The sequence below is a fragment of the Fonsecaea monophora genome (assembly GCF_001642475.1).
Source record: "Fonsecaea monophora strain CBS 269.37 chromosome Unknown Scaff222, whole genome shotgun sequence".
In the NCBI taxonomy this organism is placed as follows: Eukaryota; Fungi; Ascomycota; class Eurotiomycetes; order Chaetothyriales; family Herpotrichiellaceae; genus Fonsecaea; species Fonsecaea monophora.
In genome coordinates, this window is record NW_019174153.1 from 1 (window position 1) to 14,392 (window position 14,392).

Genomic DNA, 14,392 nt, shown 5'->3' on the forward strand with positions numbered 1-14,392 from the left:
TGTGGAAGTTGGGATGTGGTGTGGAAGTTGGGATGTGGTGTGGAAGTTGGGGATGTGGTGTGGAAGTTGGGATGTGGTGTGGTAAAGGGGGAAGCATGATCAGTCTCGATTCGCTGCCATGTGTTTCCTCGCAGCCAACTGGATGGGAGATGTTGGATGGGAATTGGTGGGTTCTGGCACTACATAAAGATATTGGACGGTAGATACATCAAAGCATAGATAGCTCAAGCCCACGTTCATTCAAGATGTGGCGGCCTGAGGAGAGACCTCGGCAGGTTGCTTCATCCTTTTCTTCGCCTCCTCGCTCAACTTATCCGCCTCTTCTCTAGTAGATTCAGGCAACTGACCCAGATTTCCCAGCTTATCGAAGAACCATATCCGAAACTGTTTCAGAGTGAGTTAGTACGGCTATCCAGAAGTAATGCCGTCAAGAGAAAAGCAATTGGCAGGAAACTCCCTCTTACCCCGTCAAATGGCGTGCCCTGCCCGTGACTCGGCTCGCAGATGAAGACGAAATAGATGATTGTGGCCGTGATCAACGTCTGCTGCAGCAGCTTTATGGCCTTGTTCCACCTGGGTCGCGCCCACTTTAAGGCGGCCCTCCTCCTGTACGTCTTCTCGAAGTGGAACTGTTGCTTGGGGTCGAGGTTGCGGAAGTCGGGCGGCCACTTCTTGCGCGCGCGGTACGGGTTGTTGGTCACGCGGAAGGGCGCCGGCGTGTACGACGCGGACGGCTTGGGCGCGATGCCCAGCAGCGACAGGAACCATGTGTACGGCGTCAGTCTGGTGCCTGGGATTTCGACCGGCGGGGGCGGGGACCGGGACTTTGGGTGTGCGTAGAGCGGTCGTGGGGTGGGGAGGGAGGAGAGGACTGAGGAGGAGGAGGGCGATGGGAAGCTGTCGTAGGATGCGTCCGGCTTGGGTGACGATGCAGCTGAGGGTGGTGCTACCTGGCGGGTGAAGTTTGAGGGTGCGTATGGCGACGGAGAAGAAACGGCGTCGGATGAAGCATGGCGGCTGCTACTTGGGACGATGGAAGAGCGCCGACAATGCTTCATGAAGACCAGAGCGCGAGAGGCTCTCGCACATGCAGCCATGTCTGTAGTACGGCGAGGGGAATATCGCCAGTGCAGGCGTGCTGAAGCTTACAATGGGCAACGAACATGTCGGTTGAGCACAAAACGAACGAGGTCTTGAAAATGCAGTCGGAAGAATAGATTTTCCGATCAGCATATGAACACCCGCACTACCTGAATTAGGCATTGGCTCCGGTGGCTCTAATTACAATAATAATCATCGGAGTGACCGGTGACCGATCCATGACCTCATTCGTAGTTGTTGCGCTGCAACACGCACATGCCTCGGCATCAAGCAATCCAACAAACGCATATGCTACAGAGAAAATTGCCAGGAACAGATTGAAGACGGTTACATGGACCTTGTGACTTCGGTGATCATAAATCATTCAGACATTTCCCACATTCCTTGATCCTCTCCGTCTCGTTCTCTCCTTCTCATCTTGACTCCTTCCACGTCTATTTTCTTTGCTACCTTTCATAGTGATTGTGCCCTACGAGCCAACATGTCTGCTGGTATGTAACGCCCCTGCGATCTATCCTCGTGTCACTAACATGTGAAACTCTGGTATTATAGCACAAGCCCGCCTCTCCCAGGTTTCAAGCCACCTCGGTGGCAATAAGCAGTCCATCCTCTCCAAATCGCCCGACGATGTCGTCGTTACCTGTGCCATCCGCACGCCCTTTACGAAAGGCGGCAAAGGTCTCCTGAAGGACACCGCCGCCGCGGACCTATTGGCACTCACTTTCAAGAACCTCCTTGAGCGCTCAAAGATAGACCCTAGTCTTGTCGAGGACATTGCCACGGGCTGCGTGCTTGCTCCAGGAGGTGGTGCCACTGAATACCGCGCAGCTGCTCTCGTTGCTGGATTTCCGGAATCGACCGCTGTCAGGTCCCTAAACAGACAATGCTCCTCTGGTCTGCAGGCATGTGTGGACATTGCCAATGCGATCCGAGCCGGCATGATCGAGATTGGCATCGGCTCGGGTGTTGAGAGCATGTCTTCCCAGTACGGACCCGGTGCGGTCACTGAATTCTCCGATCTTCTGGAAAACCACATGCAGGCCGCAAACTGCAAGGTGCCAATGGGTGTCCTCTCAGAACAGATGGCAAAGGACCGCAAGATTGCTCGCGCTGACCAAGATGCATTTGCCGCCTCATCATACCAGAAGGCTCTCAAAGCACAACAAGCCGGTCTCTTTGACGAGGAGATCGCGCCCATCACCGTCAAATACACCGATCCCAAGACCGAGGAAGAGAAGACGGTGACGGTCACAAAAGATGACGGTGTCAGACCAGGAATCACGGCCGAGTCTTTGGGCAAGATTCGTCCCGCTTTCGCAAAGGACGGCTCCATCCATGCTGGCAACGCTTCACAGATCTCCGACGGTGCCGCTGCGGTCCTGCTCATGAAACGCAGCACCGCTGAACGTCTGGGCCAACCCATCCTAGGAAAATTTGTGGCAGCCTCTGTAGTTGGTGTGCCGCCTTTGCTCATGGGTATCGGGCCGTGGAAGGCTATCCCCGTGGCCCTCGAGAAGGCTGGTATTTCTAAGGATGATGTGGACATCTACGAGATCAACGAGGCCTTTGCAAGCCAATGTGTCTGGTGCGTCAAGGAACTGGGCTTGCCTTTTGAGAAGGTCAATCCCAAGGGCGGTGCCATTGCCTTTGGCCACCCCCTAGGCTGCACTGGCGCCCGACAAGTGAGCACCCTCTTCACGGAGCTGAAGAGGACGGGGAAGAAGATTGGCGTGACGAGCATGTGCGTGGGCACGGGAATGTAAGTGTTTTCTTCTCTTTCTTGCTTTCATCCACCCACCCTTTTCTGTGTCTTCTGAGTTCTCCGCTAACAAACTACAGGGGCATGGCTGCTGTATGGGTCGCCGAGTAGTACAAGAGAAATATTACAAAATACCACCAAAGGACAATTTTAGAATCCGGGTCCGCAAGAGACCTCAACCTACCATCCATCGCTGTCTCCAGTGTCCGGTGCCCGCGGGATGAATGGAATTGGGGAAAGAAAATAAAAGCAGAACAACATGATCAGATCAGGTCTGAAGATGCATGGCCACTTATGTACAACCCCGGTTTCATACCTCCAGGCCTTGTGGTCTTTTTCCCAATCTACTTTTCGACTCTGGAAATTGTGGGGGGAGCTATCTGCCACAGTCTTGTATGACGCATCTCCTCCGCCACAGTATATCTGTACGTGTATTCCTCTGTGTCTGCGCAGCGTGGGTTTCGCTGGGCGTATCGGGCACCGGGGATGCGGGATACTGGAGAACAGGACTTGACTTGTACGTGTAGTTGGTGTATTACTCGTCGGTACGTACCTAGGTATCTAGGTATATATACCTTCACAATACTTATCCTTGTATTTGTTCAGACACCTGTACTTGTACTTGTACTTGCTGGATATATCGCCACCCGCACGCATGCATGCATGTAACGCAGGTACCAGGTACTTACCTACCTAGGAACTCATCATGTCCATGTTAGGAATATTATTATCGCGAGAGATTTCTTTCTCGATACGACAAATCTGATCTAATGGATCTGACTTGTCGGATACCAACATCAATCCAAACCAAACATGGGTAGCTGGGTAAGGTAGCTGGCGGATCGCAATCAAGGCACATGGAATATCCGTAACTGTTTTTTTCATCTGCAATTGTCATTATCGAGCCCAAGTTTCTACCTAGCTATCTAGATAAGCTGATCTGAATGAGCCACACCAGTCCATGTCACTGTGTCTCCGTGATGAATCTTAGCACACACTCTCGCCCTAGCTTCCAGCTGCCAACTCTCGCCTTGTGTCAATGTCTCGCTCCCCTGCTGAATCCCTCTCAACCAGTGATTCGTTCAATGTACCGGCTCCATATCGCTTGTCCTTGTCAATAGCCACCAGCCCAATTCGTTGATTTTAGCTCCTGTTTGATCAACTGTCTCCTGCTCGTCCATTTTCATAGCCACCTTTGGTTCAATTCTTTCTTTCGCTTGTGGTTGCAATGGTCGTCACCGTACCCGAAGATGTGTAACGAAGCCCCAATCAGCACAACACCGATGTCTCTTCTGCCACGCTCTTATCTCTCGGTCCGACTGTCATATTTGCCATCTCGTGTGGTGGTTACGTGTCCCTTCTTGTCCACTCAAGACTCGTGCGTATTCAATTTCCCATCAATCCTCAGACCGGCCATCAGTGCCCTCAAATCGCGGCTCACCTGCGAAATGCTCGACTCGTTGACCTCTCCAAAGCGTGAGAGGGAATGAAAGAGTGCTTCGGAATCTGTCTCGCTGGGGTCATGGTAGCCTGGACCTGACAGGCGAACGCCGGCAGGATGGGATGCACTGTCGTAATCAGAAGTGGTCGAGGACGCAGCGGACGTAGAGCTGGAGTCTGACTCGTACCCGCCCTTTTCGCTCTTTGAGGCAATCGATGGTTTGGGTTTGCCCTTCGACTTGGCGTTTGACTTGTGATGATTCTTCTTGCCCGTCTGTTTTGCCGTGTCACTGTCGCTCTCGCCACTATCCTCACTCCATCCATCATCATTCTCACTTTCCCAACCCTCTCCATCACTAGCACTATCATAATCTTCCGCGTCCTCATCCACTGCTGCCACCACATCCTTGAAGGTAAGTGACTTGGACGTCGGCACCTCATAAACTTCGGTTACTTCGATCCACGTTCTGACTGTGCGTTTCTCGCCGTGGTCCCCGGCCTCTCGCTTGACCGAGTGTTGATGTCGCACACTGCCATACGTGGTGATTTTGCTCACGTGCTCTGAGAGGTCGAGACGAGATACTTGAGATCTGACGCTGCGTAGCGTTGGCTTGGATCTGAGCAGGGTGTATTTGGCAGACTTGGCCGAGCGTGGGGATCTGTTCTGCTTGTTCTGTGGCTTTGCAGATATGGCGCGGTCCTCTCGGTCATGAACAGCTGCAGGGTGCTTTTGCTTGGGTGTTTCCTCGACCTTTGCTTGTTTTTCACCCTCCTTCTCTTCACTTTCGGCAGTCGCCAACTCTCCTATCTCCATTTCTCCACCTCTCATCTTCAAAGCTAGTTCCTCAGATCCGGACGCTGCATCGCTTGCCGTGAACGTACTGTTCGCCCTGCTTCTCACGTCCGAGATCCCGAAGGTCCTGCCCTGGTCTCTGACCCATTTCTCCGCGGTTTCCGCGTCTTCACGACTCGCCAACTCAACGGTATATTCATTCTTCAAGAGTCTCGGTTTTCCACCCCTCGCAACCTTGGCATCCACAAGTCCTTTCTTGATGGCGCGGGTTTCTTTTTCGAAGGCTTCCGGGTCCGTTGCATGCTGAAGGCGGTACTGTTCAACAAGCTGTGGTTCAGAGATACGGTGGAGACTCGGAAGAGTAGGCATTGACAGCGCTGCTGCTACCGAGTGTGTCTTGTGGAAGATGGTGTCGGGAGGTGTGGGAGGTGGAGGTTGTAGGAAGCCACGCGAGCGTTGAGAGTCTGTGGTTGCTTCAGTTTCCGCTTGAGAGGCATTTGTTGGTGTCAGGTCGTCGTTGGCATAGATGTTCTGCTGGTCCTTAGACCCAGACCCTCCACCACCGTGGAAGCCAGCGACGACTTTGGGAGCATTGCCACGTTTGTCTGCATTCTTTGTCTTCATGGGTTTGTCTGGTTGATCGCTGTCGTCGCTGTCATCCTCTCCTTTGCCTTTTGCCTTTGTTTTCTTTGCGTCTTTCACGGCATCACGCCAGAGGCTGATCAACTCGCGTGCTTCCTCGCTCGCTTCGATCCTGGAGATTGGACCCCAGCTGACCTTCTGCACAGGATCAGTGGTTTCGGTAACTACTGTACCACCAGGCATGGGGCATTGTACCGACATGACAGGTACGGACTCCGACTTGGGTTTTGTTACACCACTGTTGGACTGGTGTCCGTGGCGGTCACCCTTGTCAATTTTGCGCATGTGGACAGGAACTCTCATGCCAGGAAACACCGCTTTGTGGTACTTGTTGCTCGTGGCTGACATGAACTTTTGTGGCTTTGCGGAAGCAGGACCAGTGGCACCAGGTGTGGCCTTGCTAGCTTCGGCTGAATTTGCAAGTCGTCTAGCTGCTGCGCGACTTCTCAAGAAGGCGAGACCGGGCGTGGGATCATGACGAGGTTTACCGCCAGTGCCAGTGCCTGTGTTACCCTTGCGATACTGTACAGGATCAACTCCATCACCTCGCTGCCCGTCATCTGAGTCGCTGTCAGCGCCTTGTCCCCAGGTACTACTCATCATCGTGATTGCACCGCAGTTCGCGCGGCTTGAGGGCTGACGAGTGAGGCTTTGCAGCAGAACAGGATCCGGTGCAGGATGTGACCTTGTGGAGTCTCCCAGGCAGACCAACGGCTAGGGAGGAGGTTGAACGCGCGGGTCCAGCGGCGGTGGACGCTTGACTCTTGCGCCTCAAACTGTCTCTCAGGTCAGCGCGATGAAAGAGGAGCGCGCAGCAACGATACAAACGATGGCGGCGACGCGGAATAGGGAAGGAGCAATCTTACAGAAGACTCGGAGAACACGGTGCGGCAAAGGTAGGTTTCGTCTTGTACGACTGAGGCAGGGAGTGAAAGTGAGGGTAAGGCAAAAGACAAACAGCCTTCGTGATACTTAGCGAGGACAGGACCAATTTCACATCACTTCACTTCACAACAACGACAGCGAGGTAACGTGACAACCGCCAAGCGGCAACGGACTGGAATCACTGTTCTGCTCTCAAGGAAGTTGATCCGAGAGTCACATACGCCAGGCAGGAGACTTCTTTGTGATCAGAGTCTTCCATCAGGACGACACTGTCTGTCTGGCTTCTGAAAAAAAAAAGGGGGGGGGTTTTCCCACGTCACCATGCACGATCAGATCAATAGCCTTGTCTCTTCTTGGGCATGTACGGCTCTTCGAGGTATTTGATATCCTCATCGCTGAGCTTGATCTTGCACGCCTCGACTGCCTCATCCATCCTCTCCTTCTTGTTCAAGCCCACAATCGGGCAGACGTCCTTCTTGCTCAGACACCAAGCAATGGCAATCTGGGCCATGGTCTTGCCCATTTTCTTGGCCACCTCCTCGACCCTCCCCACGATCTCTTCGTCGACTTTGTCTTCCTTGGCGCGGATCCCAGTCTTCAGATAGTTGTCCGTCTTCTCACGCAGGGTGTCTCGGGTTTTATAAGGACGGGCCAAGGCTCCGCGTGCGACGGGCGACCACGGCACAAGACCGACGCCCGTGTGGTTGCAGTAAGGGATCATCTCGTTTTCTTCTTCCCGATAGATCAGATTGTAGTAGTTCTGCATCGAGATGAACTTGTGCCACCCGTGCTTCTCGGCGACATTCTGCAGTTCTTGAAACTCCCACGCCGCCATACTAGAGGCACCGATGTAGCGGACCTTGCCGGACTCGACCACATCATTGAGCGCCCTCATGATCTCCTCGCGAGGGACCGACCGGTCGAGACGATGGATCTGGAGGACGTCGATGTAGGTGCCCAGCCGCGCGACACTCTTATCCACTGCATCGAGGATGTGTTTGCGGCTGAGACCCGTCTGGTTCAGCATGTCGCCGTCGTTGACCGAGCTGGCAGCGATTCCACTGCCAGGGGTGTCCGGAGTCACGCCGAAGTAGCACTTGCTCAGAATCACCAGGCGCTCGCGGGGGATATTGTATTGCTTGATCGCCTTGCCGATGATCTGCTCGGATCGACCGTGGCTGTACACGTCGGCGGTGTCCCAGGTCCGGATGCCGACCTTGTACGCATATTCCAGCAGGGGCAACGAGTCTTCTTCATTCAGGACCCAACCTTGCCACTCTGGCGTGCCGTAGGACATGGCCCCCCTGTTCCATTCCCGGATTAGCATCGCCTCCTCCAGTCTCTGGATGGTTCTGGGTTGTGAGTACTCACAGGATGACCTTGGAGACCTTGAGTCCGCTCTTACCGAGGTTTTGATACTCCATTCTTATGAACTGTCTGTCGAAAGAAATGATTTGATTCTCTGGGGACTTTGGTCGAATGTTTAAACAAAAAAGACTGAATAGGTTCTGACGAGCAGGTTTGGCTACCTTTTATACCCCGACGGCTCAGGGTTCAGGTTCAGGTTTGAGACAAAGAACGAAGAGCTGGCTCCAGGTTTTCCTTTGCACGACTCCCTCTTCTGGCACACCCAGGGTATTGACCACGTTGGTCGGTCGGTCGGTCGTCGTCGCAAATGTCCATTATCTCCAGCTTTTCTCCATCCCAGGACCACAGTTCAGAGCGCCGCCAATGGGCCACCCGTCTAGTCGGAGCTAACACGATAACGGCCGAACGTGGTCTTTATCACCGGGAGAAAAAGAGTCTTGCTTGGCAGCACGTGCGGTTCAATCGCCCGCCCTCGCCGCCGTACCCGAATCTACACTACTCAATGAGGTATACATAACATACGGCGGGCACTACGCCCTATGGTTGACCGCGCGTCCTAGTAAATGATGGTACTACAATTAGTGACAGAGTATCCTATCAATCAGTAGTAGCTCCCTCGTCTCTACGTATTGGACGAGAAGACGCCGCTTGACACAGGGTTGTCGGGGAATCTAGTAGTCTTGGCCCTTGATGGTGGGTGGATGGCACCCAGTTGGACTATTGATCTCTTAATTAGTCAGCTATCGTTCCACGGTCATAAAAAATGACCGCATACTATTCCTCCTGTCCACCTATCCCTTTTATCCCTATCATATGTCTCTCTGACAATCAGTCTGGTTGCTTCCCGTGGTCCGGACTTTATAATGTTATCCCCCCTGTGTATCCTGGGTCCCCATAGGCAGATGAATATAACAGAAGAAAGTCGGCTGATTACTGAAGGTTCCAACAGAGCTCACTTGCCATGATCTGTTCCATTCTCCACCTCGTCCTGTTCCAAGACTGACCGTTCCATCTGGACTCATAACGGGGAGTATGTCGAGGTTTGTACTGGACTTGGACCTCGCATCGCAAAAGGCCCAAGGCGGGAAGCATCATCATCGCTGCCAGTGGCTTTCATCATACGAGATCGCGACGGCTGGTTGACTCCGGCATTCACAATTAGTGAGAGTACAGTGGCGTTTCTTCGAGTGCTCATGACGAACAGGGGGAAGAACTGCGAAGAAGTAGGCGACACTCCATATTGGGGCGGATTTTTGGGCGGCAAACTCCTGTGTCCTGTGTCCTTCTGATTTTGAAGAGGTAGAACACAGGACATAGTTTGAGCAATTGGGTCGCGAAGCGTTGTTGACGCGTACGAGGTTCGGCGATTCAGAGGGCAGTGCTGAAAAGGAGTCTTTTGACCTGTGGCAATCCTCCCAGACTGTCCCTGATCTGCGGATTCGCGCCGTGATTCAGAAGGAGCCGTACCAGCCTGTCGTGGCGGTGGAGGACAGCCTCGTGTAATGATGTTCCCAGACCGAGGCATTCGAACTGGCAGAACGACACTGGGTGGTCGTGAAACATGAGTGCGTTCGGTGAGCCACCTTTGCTCAAGAGGAGCTCCACGAAATCGTCCCCACGTCTGGCTCTGACGGCGCAGTGTAGCGATTGGCCATGCCTCACGGAGGCGCCCAGCTCGAACTACAATTCGATGACTTCTCTCGAGGCCGATCCAGCTGCGATCGACAATGCTGTGATGTCGTATCTGCATTGAGCATTCGGATCCGCACCGTGTTCAACGAGCCACCCAACAAGCTCCGGGTCGAATGAGGCGTCGCTGTATTGTGTCAAGGTATCGTAAGAACAGCAATGTAGACCTTTACTCACGCCAGAGGAGGAGTCCAATCATCTCTGACCCACGCATTAATATCACAGCCGCCTAGGAGTAGGAGCTCGAGCATGGTATATGAGCATTGCTTGACCGCGCTGATAAAGTCCCATCCCGTGGGTTCTGCACAACCGCAATTCGCATCGCCTCGACTTTATCGTCCTTTAGATTTTCGCTCCCATTCTCTGCGCCGAACTACAACAAAACACATGACTGTCTCGATTTCAGACGATGTCGTTGCACGCGTGAGGGGACCAGAGGAGACAGCATTCTGGCTTAGTAACGGAACATGCGAAGTCTCTTGGTGAGGATATCTTTACGGGGTTGGATATTACCCCATGTTCCAGGGGCTAGCGTGTCCAGGTGCAAGGGTGTCCTCAGTCATTGGCGTGGCTGCGTGGTCATTCCGATTCCGTTGTTGTCCTCCCGCTCTTCTACAATCCCAATAAGGACATGTCACGAACCAATGGATTTATATGATGGGACCCTGGCCACTGACGCAGCCTCGCGCAAAGACTTATCCCTATCGGATATCGACATGGTAATCCTTGGGGACGAGGTAGGCGCAGCACGGTCAAAGTCCGGGCATGAGAACGCTGCCTCTAGTACTATTGCTCTGGAACGGGACACCGGACCAGTGTGCCCTAGAGAAGAAGAAAGTGGTGCGTTGTCCATGAACGAATCGAAAGCATCTTGCTATTATAGCCGCTTGAATTCTGAAAAGGGTATTGTTCTCCGCCAAAGACAAAATGTAAGAAGGACCTCAGACATCCCAACCCTCGGAAGGTTCTGCTGGCCTTATACCTTATATGCACCCAATTCTTTTTGGTTCCATCCTGAAAATGCTTTGCCTGTTGCCACTACCTGCGTGGGGGATATGCACATCATCATCGTCGTAAAGTTTCGGCAGATTATGCCATGTACTCCCTCACCGCCGCAATGCCTCTCCTCTTCTTCGCTCCACCTTGCAATGCCTGGGCCGCATTGTCATTTGGCTGCCCATCTCCAAATCCACATCCTCCGTCTCGAGTTTGTGCGATGATTGCCCCTGCGCACTTTCCAGTGTTGAACCCACAGCATCCCGAAGCGCAGTCTGCATCACTGAAACATTGCCCTGTGATGAATTGCGAAGCGTCGTCTTTGCCCACGTTTTGAGAGCCCGGGATGCTGCTATCGATCGGGGGGTTGGAGCCACTGGTTGTGCCAGTACCAGTGTTGGCAGTGGATGCAGTGTTCGCCGGAGCCGGCGCAGAGGTAGCAGCCGAGGTGGGTTGTCCTCCACGAAGTAGTTGTGCAGCGTTATCATTTGGCTGAGCGTCGCCGAATCCACATCCGCCATCTCTTTCCTGGGCGACAATGGCACCAGCGCACTTTCCACTGTTGAAGCCGCAACATCCTGAGGCACAATCTGCGTCACTGGTACAGGCGCCGGTGATGAATTGCGTTCCAGTGCCCACGTTACCGTTGCCAGATCCCGACGAGGGGGGAGAGGAAGTGGCAGCCGCAGGGGCAGGTGCGGCGGTTGCAGGAGACGTCGCACCAGCTGCGGCCGCTTGTGAGCTGAAGAAGGCTTGGGCTGCGATGTCATTGGGTTGCGCGTCACCAAAGCCACATCCTCCATCACGCGTCTGGGCTATGACAGGACCGGCGCACAGGCCGCTGTTGAAGCCACAGCAGCTGGAGGCGCAGTCGGCATCGCTCGTACAGGGACCAGTGATGAATTGAGTACCTTGACCGAGAACCAGCAGAGCCACTGTGTGTCCAGTGTCAGCGCGTGTCGCCATCGAGGGAAGCGGTTGGAAATATACTTACAGTTGAGGAATAGAAATACAAGTGAGGAAGATCTTGAAGGAGTGTTTGAAATCATTTTGAGTATATGTCGCTGAACTGAACCGGCAGTTGTGTAGATAGAATGAATGTGAAATGTTGTCACAAAAGATGAACAGATAGAACAGAAAGAAGGAGAGAATAGAACTTGGTTGATGGAATAAAATAATGAGAAGCTGTGAGATACACCGTGTATTTGAATAAATCGTGCACTCAGGCATCAAAAATGCAACCTACCTTAGAAACCCCTTTTCTGTTAGCAAATAGATTCCAGCTGGAGATCAATCCAGATGTCATGAGGCTGGATGGACACGAGATAATTTCCAATGAAGTGCTGGTGGAAAATGTAACCTCACTCCAATCGACAAGCACATCAACAGAAGAAGACATTGCGGATCAAACAGCGAAGGGCAAGGCTGAGACGGTAGTGAAGGGGTTCAGCCTCGTCGAGTGTCGCAGCTTGTTCCAGCGGTCAAGGGGCATGCGGGGATCGGCCTGGCGATTGGCTGCGGCTCGCTCATCTGAAGCACCAATCGTAACACCCTTAAGCCCTGTTTGAAGTCGAGTTTCACTTTGTCCACAAACGACGGTAGGCTTGGAAGAGAATCCACAGGAATGGATCTGGGGCTGGGAGAGGAGGTACCGAGGACAGGAGGAGGATGGGTAGTTGTTCGATTGACTAAGAGGGCGAAGCCATCGTAATCGTCACTCATAGCTGCCTTGACCATTATTGACCAGTGCATCCCCCTTTTGTGCAGCGCGTCGCAAAACAATGGGCAGGTTCGAGGGACACGATGCACGTGGACCTGCGTTCTCGTCAACAACCCCGGTGTTTCATGCACTTGGGAGGGAAGATGGTATGCATCCTTCGCCAATCGATCGATGTATTCTACTGTTAGAGGAACCGAGTTGAAGCGAGTTGTGTGTTGACCGCGGTTATTGTTGTGATAGAGACTTGTAGGAGGTTCGCGACGGAAAACAAGAGTTTACTGGGAGGAGACACTTGTAAAAAGAATCTCCAGTGGTGCGGGCCTAATAATTGGTGCTGGTGCTGCCCCAAGTGCTTGATTTCGTGGCTAATGATGCCCAAATGACCCCCAGTACCATTAATTAGGCTCCCCAGCTTGCACCGATGGTAGCCTGTGGTCTCTGAGCCATTGGCATATTCGACGCCTTCCAGTCCTCCCCTCGGTTTCGTCTCAATTTGCCCAAGCATGCTGCGCTGTGCACTTATCATGCACCAGCTATGCTAATGACGGGCGCCACCAACCCAAAAAGCCACAGTACCTGCTATTACCTCGAGTTGGTGGAGGATGAAATCCGCAGCCTGGCCTCAACGTTCCAGTTGTGCCACCACGGCCCATCGAGAGTTAAATCGTACAGATCAGACCTGGCGTATGACAAAATGCTCGCGGCAAGACACTGCTTGGTACAGTCGACTCGGTATCACCTGAAACCTCGGGCCATTCATGATCATATCGTCATGATTGAAAGAAGCCAAAGTTTCCAACCACGGACATGTGCACACAATACGATAACATGGCATTCTGGGCCTCACTTGTTCTATATTTCATTTCGCGGACTTGTCCGGGTCGAGGGAAGACATGCACGACATGTTAGATAAATGAAGAGGTTGACTTCGCAGGTTGTTGATGGACGCCGATATTGTATACTATTCCCTCGATGACGGACATTATCAGAACTGCCCCCAACGGCTACCAGGAAGTCAGAACCGGGCTAGGATGGCGAAAGGTGCTCTCTCCAACCAGCACCGAAGCCACCTTCAGCCTTCCCGTCATTGATATTGGTGATATAGACCATCCTGATCAAGAACGTCGAAGGGCTGTTGCACAACAGATATGCCATGCCGCAGCCAATGTGGGTTTTTTCTATGTCAGTAACCATGGTGTTCCGGACACAGTGGTCGAAACCATCTTCTCAGAATGCAAACGCTTCTTCCATGAACTGAGTCTTGAAGAAAAAATGCAATATGACACAGAAAAGCATGAGCATTACTATGGCTATTACCCAATCAATCTTGACCCTAGTCTACCTGCAGGCGCAAGTACGTCCCACGACTCCCTAAGACTGAGCATTCCTGACATTTTCTAGAATTGAACGAAGGTATCAACTATGGCTACGAACCCACCGTTGACCCCGATGCTGTTAATCCAAAGAACAACGGTGGCAACTGGTGGCCGTCGGAGGAGCGTCTTCCTGGCTACGAGAAGAACGTCAAGGAATACATGTCTCGTGTCCTCGTATTGAGTCGAGCTTTGCTGCGAATGTTTGCCCTCGGTCTCAATTTGGAGGAGAATTCATTCGACCACCTGGCTACTAAACCTTACTCTATTCTCAAGATGGCACATTACCCTGGGGTACTTGCTGGATCAGAAGAGCCATCGTCGATTCGTCCTCACACAGACTACGAGCTCTTGACGATCCTCTTACAGGATAATATCCCCTCCCTCGAGGTCCTGTCCAATACCGGACAGTGGATCCAAGCGAAACCCATTCCGGGTACATTTGTGGTCAATATCGGGGATTCCATGGCCATGCTCACCAATGGGCTTTTTGTGTCCACCATGCACCGAGTACTCAACCACTCAAGGCGGGACCGATACTCGGTCCCATTCTTTCTAGGAGGTGAGCATCTGTCTATCAGTCATCTCAATGCAATCTGCTTACTTTCTAACAGCAAACCAGGAGG

General features: G+C 52.8%; 6 protein-coding genes across 6 annotated transcripts; 1 reads left to right on the plus strand and 5 right to left on the minus strand.

Annotated features, from left to right (window-relative positions):
- Positions 1-240: 240 nt before the first annotated feature.
- On the minus strand, positions 241-1,097 carry AYO21_12086 (hypothetical protein; the record flags this gene model as incomplete). The annotated part of the gene is made up of 2 exons (XM_022661921.1): positions 241-384; positions 465-1,097. 2 exons carry the CDS (start codon positions 1,095-1,097, stop codon positions 241-243), a joined length of 777 nt encoding a protein of 258 aa, XP_022505764.1.
- Positions 1,098-1,582: 485 nt separating this feature from the next.
- On the plus strand, positions 1,583-2,864 carry AYO21_12087 (hypothetical protein; the record flags this gene model as incomplete). Its single annotated transcript, XM_022661922.1, has 2 exons — positions 1,583-1,592; positions 1,654-2,864. 2 exons carry the CDS (start codon positions 1,583-1,585, stop codon positions 2,862-2,864), a joined length of 1,221 nt encoding a protein of 406 aa, XP_022505765.1.
- Positions 2,865-4,229: 1,365 nt separating this feature from the next.
- Positions 4,230-6,335, minus strand: AYO21_12088 (hypothetical protein; the record flags this gene model as incomplete). Its single annotated transcript, XM_022661923.1, has 1 exon — positions 4,230-6,335. The coding sequence occupies one exon, from the start codon at positions 6,333-6,335 to the stop codon at positions 4,230-4,232; it is 2,106 nt and encodes a 701-aa protein (XP_022505766.1).
- Positions 6,336-6,954: 619 nt separating this feature from the next.
- On the minus strand, positions 6,955-7,917 carry AYO21_12089 (hypothetical protein; the record flags this gene model as incomplete). Its single annotated transcript, XM_022661924.1, has 1 exon — positions 6,955-7,917. One exon carries the CDS (start codon positions 7,915-7,917, stop codon positions 6,955-6,957), a length of 963 nt encoding a protein of 320 aa, XP_022505767.1.
- A 1,439-nt stretch (positions 7,918-9,356) lies between these two features.
- On the minus strand, positions 9,357-9,928 carry AYO21_12090 (hypothetical protein; the record flags this gene model as incomplete). The annotated part of the gene is made up of 3 exons (XM_022661925.1): positions 9,357-9,615; positions 9,673-9,804; positions 9,855-9,928. The coding sequence occupies 3 exons, from the start codon at positions 9,926-9,928 to the stop codon at positions 9,357-9,359; spliced, it is 465 nt and encodes a 154-aa protein (XP_022505768.1).
- An 838-nt stretch (positions 9,929-10,766) lies between these two features.
- AYO21_12091 (hypothetical protein) lies at positions 10,767-11,722 on the minus strand (the record flags this gene model as incomplete). The annotated part of the gene is made up of 2 exons (XM_022661926.1): positions 10,767-11,608; positions 11,668-11,722. 2 exons carry the CDS (start codon positions 11,720-11,722, stop codon positions 10,767-10,769), a joined length of 897 nt encoding a protein of 298 aa, XP_022505769.1.
- Between the last annotated feature and the right edge of the window lie 2,670 nt (positions 11,723-14,392).